Source organism: Protopterus annectens, chromosome 2.part0 (assembly GCF_019279795.1).
Source record: "Protopterus annectens isolate FY-2018-M chromosome 2.part0, PAN1.0, whole genome shotgun sequence".
In the NCBI taxonomy this organism is placed as follows: domain Eukaryota; kingdom Metazoa; phylum Chordata; order Ceratodontiformes; family Protopteridae; genus Protopterus; species Protopterus annectens.
The window spans coordinates 715,914,834-715,924,833 of NC_056728.1; the positions used below are offsets into that span (position 1 = coordinate 715,914,834).

A 10,000-nucleotide genomic window follows, 5' to 3' on the forward strand; every position below is an offset into this window, starting at 1 on the left:
GGCATAAGAGGTTGCCTGATTATCAGTGCCAGCTATGGTCTACCTGAAGCACTACATAACATTGTTAATCTAAGCCTCTCCACTGGATACATTGCTGAAGTCTGAAAACCAGCCATTCAAATGCAGTTTCTCAATGGTGACCTAGCAAAATATCCTGGTAACTACAGACCCATTACTCTAACTAGCCACATAACTAAATCTATGGAAGGTATTATCTTAAATTTCATTAATCTGAACATTGGAAATCTGTTAACCCTGGGCCCTCATCTGTTTGGCTTTGTTAAGTGCTGCCTCTTTAACCACATTCATTTCTTTGGCAAAGTCACTGAAACAGTGGATAGTGGTTACATAATATATACAGCATGTATGAACATGACCACCGTCTTTGGCATTATTTCCCATGCAAACATTATATTCAGAAACTTGTAAATCTAAATATAAATGTGTGTTGTGTAGTGGATAACTAACTAGTTGTCTGACAGAACCCATGTGGTTAGAGTTTCGGGTGCCACTTCTGACAAGTTAATAATGATGAACCACAAGGCTCATTGTTTGGTATCACCTATTTGGCATTGATTTCTCAGTCATTAAGGCCAACCCTCCTAGCAAACGGTTATCTAAGTTTGCAGATGACTGTGAATTTGGAGTTGTCATTCAATCTTCAACAAATAAATAAGACGTTGTTGTGATAGATTCATATCTCAATGTATCCCCAGCCTCTGGAGGAAATTTCCACTATATTTCAACCATAGTAGCACTTCCCCCTTGCCACCTTCAAGTAAACATAAATAATTGGATGGGCAACCTCAAATTCTTTCCATGTCTGTCTTCTACTGCTCTGCTTGAAGCCAGAGAGAATTTTTTAATATGGGTTATTGCCTAGTCTTGTAATAGTCTCCAGACTGATTGGCAAGTACTTACCTATAAACCTATGAATTCACTTGACAAGAGTGTTCAGAAAACCATTTTTTTCTGCTCTATAAAAATTCAGTTTGTTTGCCCTTAATAGCATTACACCCACATCAGGAGTTGAATCTTGACCATCATATTGAGATTTAAGTTCTAATCATTATGATGAGATAGAACCAATCAAAAGTTGTTGCAGTACAAGAAGCTTTAGCTACTCCAACATACTTCTAGTTACAGGAAAGAAATGTAGGAGTGTGAAGAATTTTACAGTGCCAAAAGCTATAAAGCCCTTAGTGCTGTCACACAGACAACAGCCTGAATGATAAGTATCCCTCTGATGGACAGTTCACAAATTTCATGTTTTTTTATATGTGACAATTAATTGCTTTATATATATATATATATATATATATATATATATATATATATATATATATATATATATATATATGATATATATATATATATACACACACACACACACACACACACACACACACATATATGTATATATATATATATATATATATATATATATATATATATATATATATATGTTAACATGTCAAGACCACAACTTCAAAAGATATAAATACTGAAAACGCAAAACACTGACCCTCACAAAATTGAATCCCAGAACATCGAATTTGCCAAAGCGTACGTGATGTTCCACTCACTCCAACTAAGCATAACAAACACTAAGCATACACTGAAATAAACATTTATGGAATGGGGCAAGCCCTCCTGCACCCCCTCACTCCCTGCAACTTAAATATACCTACTCCAAGATTGCACTACAGTAAGGGAAAGGTACATTTCCAGATCCCTATTGTACTGCGATCTCCATACAACATATCCACTTAAGCAAAAAAAATACACACTTCTGCCTTCATAAAACACCTACACACTGCCAACACAAACACATTCATTCTTACACATTCATCCCGACATTGCAAAGAATATTCACACCACTACCTTTCAAAAAATAAATCCTACCATCAGAAATAAATCTACCTTACCCATCTCTTCAAAAGTAAAACCACATAAGCTGACAGATTCCGTTCACTATTACACGTATCGTCAACCATGTCTCTTTACAAAGATTTACAACTTCTTATAGAAATACCACACTATTACAACTCAACAAAAGAAAAATGTTACTGTATTTGGTGTTATGGGACTGAATCTAATGATCTTTCAGTATTTTCATCTTTCAACATTGTGTTCTCGACATTTTAACACTCGGTCTTCTGGAAACTCGATGCAATGAAGTAGATCCATATAAATATATATGTGTTTGTGTGTGTGTGTGTGTGTGTGTGTGTGTGTCTGTGTGTGTGTACTTTATATGCATTATGCTTTGAAGTCATAACTGTGATATATTTATTGCAACTTAATTGGCATCACCTCTTAAAATACGGACATTGTGTTGTCGAAATTTTAGCACTCGGTCTTCTGGTAACTCAATGAAATGAAGTATATATATATATATATATATATATATATATGAAGCAAAAATTAAGTAACGCTGCTGTCCAAAGGTCCAGACTTTGAAGACGAGAAGTGAATGTTTAGAAAAAACACAAAACTGAACCATCACGATAAAATAATAAACTTTTAATCCAGTAAAAGTTGATAAGCGCTTTCACGTACACACTGAGTACGCTTCTTCAGATCTCTAAGTACAGTAAAAACCTCTCATCTTAAATAGTATGCATAAATTCAATCAAAACCATTAATCAATCAATTATTCAATTAATTAATCAAATGTTAACTCACATTTCTTACTAGGGTATAAAGATTTGCAAACAGTACATTCTACTAAACCAACTTAACTAATCAATGTTATGTTTATAAAAAGCAGTTTACAATTTAATACTTAACTCATCACTATGACAATGAACTTATATTAATTTAAAAATATCTTATAAATAAAAACCTTTCATCATGTTAATATCAAACTTTGTTGGCCAAGACAAAATAAATAAATAGTTCTACATATATATATATATATATATATATATATATATATATATATATATATACGTGCAGCTTTTATTTCAAGGGGCGTGAATCAAGCACTGGTTTAATACTTATGTACTGATTAAGACCTGGAGGTTGATGTGCTTGCATTCTAAAAATCCATTGTAATTCTATGGTTTCTAACCTATTTAAAATATTGCCTCCTCTCTCAGTTTTATTAACTAGTTGTAACACTCTAAAAACAAACAAGTGTCCCTTGTGCATAGTAACATGTTTTGCCAGTGCATTCAACTGATTAAGCTTCCTGATATCATAAATATGATTATAGATCCTATCTCTTAACCTTCGTGATGTCATGCCTATGTAAAAGGCTTGACATTGTTTACAGCTTGCCAAGTAAATGAGATTCGAATCATTACAGGAAGCATAAAATCTGGGTTTAAAACTAAAATTCATGTTTGGATGTTGAAAATCTTTATTTTCGCTAATCAGATGACAAGTGTTACAAGAGCCACATGGAAAGGTTCCAAAAGACCTTCCTGCTCTCAAAGAATAAGCTTGTTCAACTGATGTGCTATGATCAGTACAAAGTAGTCTCTTTAGATTCTTACTATTCCTGTATATGAATCTTGGTTGTGTACCTACAATTTTACTAATATTTGAGTCAAGATCAAATATGTGCCAATGCTTATGTATAATTCCCATTATGATACTGTTGTCATTAGTGTATCTAGTTATAAAAGTAGCTCCATTTCTAGAAATAGTCCACTTTTTAAAATTATAACACCCATCTTGCTTACAAGCTACATGCAAATTGTTAGCTGTAGTATCACTAGATGTCATGTTCAATTCTTTTAACACCTTCTCCCTAATATTTTTTACAATGGCAGTCTTATATCCCCTATCTATAAAAAGATCTTGCAAAATATCAGCTTGTTCTTTAAGCTGAATAGATTCTTTGCATAATCTACTTATTCTTGTAAACTGACTTTTTATCACATTCGGGAATATGTGGCGCGGGTGCATGCTACTATATTCCAGTATTGTATTCTTCCAACATTGTTTCCTAAAAAGGTTTGTGGATAAAGAACCATGGGAATCTTTTGTTATAGTAACATCTAAGAAATCAATAGTATACTCAGAATGTTCCATCGTAAATCTTAAAAAACTAGTCATAGTTTCCAAAAAATTCACAAATTCCATCAATTCCATTATTGTACCATTCCAAAATAAAAGTATATCATCCACAAATCTTTTATATAGTATAACTTTTTCAAAAAATACACTATTAAATAAATTATTCAGTTCCCAATAGTATACCACAAGGTTAGCATAAGTATTGGCGCACGGGGTGCCCATCGCGACACCCCATTTTTGTAAGTAAAGCTGATTGTTAAACATAAAGACATTATTATTCAAAATAATGTCAAGTAAAGCACATATAAGAGTTTGTTTCTCAGAGTCAAAATTAAACGAATAATTTTGTAACTCCCTTACAGCTTCTAACCCATACTCATCAGGTATTGAAGTAATTAGGCTCTTAACGTCTAGGGTAACTAATAAACAGGTAGTAGGTATAGATTTATGTGGCATAGTATTAATAACATTAATTAATTGATATGTATCTTTTAAAATTGTAGGTATACTATCAATCAAAGGACTAAGTGTTTTTTCTATATAAACTGAAACTGTCACGGTCGCCCACCTCTCTCCTGCTACTATTGGGCGCATGGGTAATGGTATAATACCCTTATGCACTTTAGGCAAACATTTTATGTATGGTACCAAAGGATGTTCAACAAGAAATTTGTCTGCACATCAAAAGATCATACAGGTCATCATAAATTTTATAAATTAATTTTCTTAGCATACTTTGATCAATTTCACAAAAAGTAACAGCATCTGAAAGCATTGTCAACATCAATTCATTGTACTCATCAGTATCCAATATTACTATCCCACCCCCTTTGTCTGCAGGTTTTATGGTTATATTCAAATTATTAGATAAACTAAATAAAGAGCTCTTTTCATATTGAGTAATATTAAAGAAACAGCATTTGCGTTTCTTAAAGTACTCATAAAAATCTCTTTCACATAATTTTATAAAGCTATCTAGAACATTTGAAAATACTGGCATAAAAGAACTCTTTCGTTTAAACATATACTTATTACCTATTTTATATTCAGTGGTAGCATTCATAAACATTGAGTTCAAAGTCACTGAACGTCCAAACATTCTCAGATCTACCAGAAGTTCACTCAAGCAGCTGCTTTGAGATGGTATGAAAGTTAAGCCTCTCTCTCTCTCTCTCTCTCTCTCTCTCTCTCTATATATATATATATATATTTGTATATAGGATTACTATCACTTCCTCGAACCAACTCAGTTCGAGTGTTCAGATGTCTGAATCAAATGACTAGAAATCACAACACAAAACACAAAAAATGTAGAATGCAGCATTTTGATAAAGTCGAAATCTCATAAATGTTGACTTTACCGAAAATGCTGCAATTCTGGTCAATAATAACAAAACACTTTTGCAGGGAGGCAAGCCCCCTTGCACCCCCCCCATGTGGGGGCTGCACCCCAACCCTGCCTACTTATATATATAAACTCCAAGACTGCACTACAGTGAGGGAAAGGGTACATGTGAAACCATCACTATAGTGCGATCTGCATTCAGAATGTTGGAATTCACAACAGCGAATGCACACTGGCATTCGCTGTTGTGCATCTCAACATTTTTTTTTTCTTTTTTCCGCATGTTGAATTGGGCGATCAGACATATGGAATTCAAACGGAGTCTGATCGCCCTTTTGATAGTAAACCTGTATATAGACACACACACATATATATATATATATATATATATATATATATATATATATATATATATATATATATATATATATATATATATATATATATATATATATATATATACATATATATATATATATGTATATATATATATATATATATATATATATATATATATATATATATATATATAGGTTCATAGGTAGGTAATAGGCTATTGGCCCTAGGGCCCATATAAACCTAGCCAAAAAGGTACCCTGGCTTTTGCCACCCAAGAAAATTAATTTCCTGTGCCCCTGTTGAGCAGAGCCACAGAAGTGATCCCAGGATGAATTTCGTATCACCCATCCAATCATCAAGATTTTTCTTGAAGAGTGCTAATGAGGAGCTTTGTTTGATTTAAGCAGCTCTTGAACCCAGCAGCCTGTACACTATAGTCACAGCAGTTAACCACTAAACCATCACAGTTGTAAAGAATCAGCCCTTGCAAGTCTCAAACCCAGGACCCTGCACACTATAGCCAAAGTGATTTACCACTAAGTGTGTGTGTGTATGTGTGTGTGTGTGTGTGTGTATGTGAGAGAGAGAGTATGCTTTATATACATTATACATTGAAGTCATAACTGTGATATATTTATTGCAACTTAATTGGCATCACCTGTAAAAATACGGATGTTATGAATGGTCAGTAGAGTTTATTTTAATTAGCTGAGGATTCTACCAGTCTGTTTCTTTGACTGTAATGAGAGTATATAACCTGTTTAATTAATTTGTTTAACAAAATGTGTGATGTCTTCTGTTTTCTGTTTTAGGTGTCTGTGCTGTTGGGAAACCAATGTGCTTGCTGTTTGAGTACATGGCTCATGGTGACCTTAATGAATTTCTACGTCAGCGGTCTCCAAGTGTGCTTTTTAACCTGAGCCATTCAAGCCTTTTCAGGAAGAGCATTGAATCAGACAAACTGCCTGTTCCCTTAAGCTGTACTGATCAACTCTACATTGCAAAACAGATTGCAGCAGGCATGGCATACCTTTCTGAACGTAAATTTGTTCATCGTGACCTGGCCACAAGAAACTGTTTGGTCGGTGACAACAAAGTGGTCAAGATTGCCGACTTTGGTCTTTCAAGAAATATCTATTCTGCAGATTACTACAAGGCAAATGAAAATGATGCCATCCCTATTCGATGGATGCCACCAGAATCCATATTCTACAACCGTTATACTACTGAGTCCGATGTTTGGGCTTATGGAGTTGTACTGTGGGAGATCTTTTCACATGGCATGCAGCCATACTATGGGATGGCCCATGAGGAAGTAATCTATTATGTCAGAGATGGAAACATTCTTTCCTGCCCAGACAACTGTCCTTTAGAGTTGTACAACCTCATGCGTTTGTGCTGGAGCAAGCTTCCTTCTGATAGGCCCAGTTTTGGTAGCATTCACTGTATTCTAGAACGCATGCATGATCGGGCAGTGGCGTCCATTCAAGTGTAAAATCTTTGTATGGTATAAAGAGCTTACTGTTGTCCTACACTCCTTGGTTCAGTTTGATCTGACTAATGACAGTTAGGGCCCCATAGGTATACCAGAAACTGAGAGCAGAAAGACAGGCCTACAGAAAAACTGGCCAAGATGGAGGGATCTGAAGAAGTTAAACTTTTCCCCTTAGTTATCAGGAGTTAAGTGAACATACTTACTTCAATCAAAGTAAAACACCATGCAATGTTCAGCCATAGCTGGAACTGTTAATAACACCTGTGCTTTCCATGGTAAGCAGTAAATAAGTTAGTCAAGAAATATACCAAAGACATCCCACCCCCATGCCTGGCATGACTCACAGCATTGCTTAACAGATGTGACTTTTTAGGAAATAATAAATTCTCATAAATCAAAGACAGTGTCACAGCTATCCTGCAGCAGAACATTGTGAACTTAAGCTTTATTTCTGTCAGATATTTCTGATGAAAGTATTTGCTATGTTAATTGCAAAACTTTACTTCTTTTAGTTCAGTTGGATATTTTCAGTTTAAAATCAGGAGACCGCATTCAGTGAAAACTTTGATCAGTGCTGTAATGTGCATGCATTACTTTCCTTTATAACAGAAATTTTGTGTAAATGAAAAAATCAGATGAGAGAAGACCCACAAAAGTGTATGTTGTTAGTTTTCAAGGTTCAAAGACTAGTTGGATTTATAGTCCAGTCTTTTTACAGTCCATGCATGCCTACTAATCTGCAGTGATCACCAAATTTGTATTATAACCTGAAATGTAAAATGCAAATGCGGCAAGCAGACTTTTTCTGCAGATTTTCTACCATTACCCTTTTGCCTTAAGTGCAAAAACAGATGGAAAAGTGTTTATAGAAATATTACATTGTTGTTTTGTATGCTGTCACAGCATATACTCTCAGGATCAAATGAAACAGGCTTGTGTAAAATATAAAGTAACAGCCAAAGTACAGGCATAAAATACAGTATTGATGAACGAAAAAACCTTACTTGGTTGATTTCCTCCAAAAACAGTATATCTAGCCCATTAACTGAAGTTTTAATTGTAGATATCTGAAAACAGAAACAGATTTGTTTTGCTACCCTTATTGTTGCCATATTTGTGATGTTTGTAATTTTTGGTATTTTCTGATATATGGAAAAACGTTGATGGCCTGAACAGGTAGTTGGTATTATACAGTTAAAGGTCAAAAAATGGTTATCTGGAATCAATTATGTCCAGATTCTGAAAGACTTCCTTTAACACTTACCTGACTATAACTTCACCTACTTCAATTACCATTACATGTGCTATGGCTGACTAAATGTTCAGAAGTTAAGGTTCCAGGTGGCAGCAGTTCTCAGTCATGACTGCATTTTAGCTTAGAAAATGAGAATTAATGAATCGCTAAAGAAAACCATTATTATGTAATCCACCAATACATATATATATATATATATATATATATATATATATATATATATATATATATATATATATATATATATATATGTATGTGTGTATTAGGACAAAAACATAAAACATCTTGCAACAGAACTTGTTCTGTTAAAAGCTTGGAAGTTAAGTGTTAAAGAAAAGATGGATTTAATGAGATTGCACAGTAGGAGTATGAATGTGTATTTCATTTGTAGTAAATAAAATGTTCAAGATGCATAAAACTAGTTTGTATTTACATTCAGCATTTGAGTTCTATTTTGATTTTGCATGTTTACTTGTACTTCAGATCAGAGGCTACTGCGGTGGTGGTGCTGCGGTAGCGTTGTCGCCTCACAGTAAGACGTTGTCCCGTTCGACTCTCAGCTAGGGCATCTTCTGTGTGGAGACATGTGTGAATGGGCGTACCTTCGTTGAAGGTTGTGCATCAGGGCCGGCAACTCGGCACGTAAAAATCTACTGCCAATCATTAGCGGACCAGAGCTTCCACTGTGGCGACCCCTAACCGGGAAAAGCCGAAAGATACAACTGCAACTTGTGCTTCAGATCAGGTTGCAATAATTACACATTTAGAACATCTGCATATATTAAATTTTATAAGAGATAGGAAATGCATAGTGGATGCATTGGAGAAAACATGCAGAAGAACACGGGTAACAAAGATTAGACTGCAACTGAGTAAAAAAAAAGATGTCAAGATGGAGAACTCACATGTGTAATGCTATTTCATATAAGTGAAATGTTTTTGAGATTTGATTATGCACAAAACTACTGAAGACTGTTTTTTGTTCAATCTTTTCTGTTTGTTAGTAGCTTTTTGGCTTTTTTTTGCATGGCCTTTTGTCTTGCTTGTTGGTTGGGGTATTTCACAATCACCCTAATGTTAAGGACACTGAGTTCCTTTATAAGCTGAGATTTATCAGAGAATGGCCAAACTATCATTTATGCAGTACTGACAAGCCCATAAAAGGGTAAACCATGTCAAATCATATTCACAACTAGTAGGATTTAGCTATAATTACCTGAATGTACAACCAAAGACTTTGACTGAGTGTAAATGTTTTTTTTTTTTTACCACTTGCTTTTGTTGTAATTATGCCATAATCAGGTAAAGTGGTCTTTCCATTTACTCCAATGTAACACTTATTTGCAAAGCAGCATTACCTTGGAGCAGTTCACTTACTGTAAACGTAAGTATTTATCAACCTTATTATTATTATTATTATATAAAGACTGACTACACTGGTGCATAACAAGTATGTTATATTTTAGTAGCCAGTGAATGCTGGCTCCTAACTTTATTTACATATGTGCTTGTGCTTTAACATTTTTGACACTAGAAT

At 34.3% G+C, this 10,000-nt stretch overlaps 1 protein-coding gene across 1 annotated transcript in view; it reads left to right on the forward strand.

Annotated features, from left to right (window-relative positions):
• Nucleotides 1–7,758, forward strand: part of MUSK (muscle associated receptor tyrosine kinase) — a 1,728,668-nt gene extending 1,720,910 nt beyond the window's left edge. Inside the window, exon 17 of the mRNA XM_044061034.1 lies at nucleotides 6,526–7,758. Coding sequence (XP_043916969.1) covers nucleotides 6,526–7,208 — 683 coding nt within the window. The 3' untranslated portion in view covers nucleotides 7,209–7,758. The remainder of the gene's footprint in view (nucleotides 1–6,525) is intronic.
• Nucleotides 7,759–10,000: the final 2,242 nt, after the last annotated feature.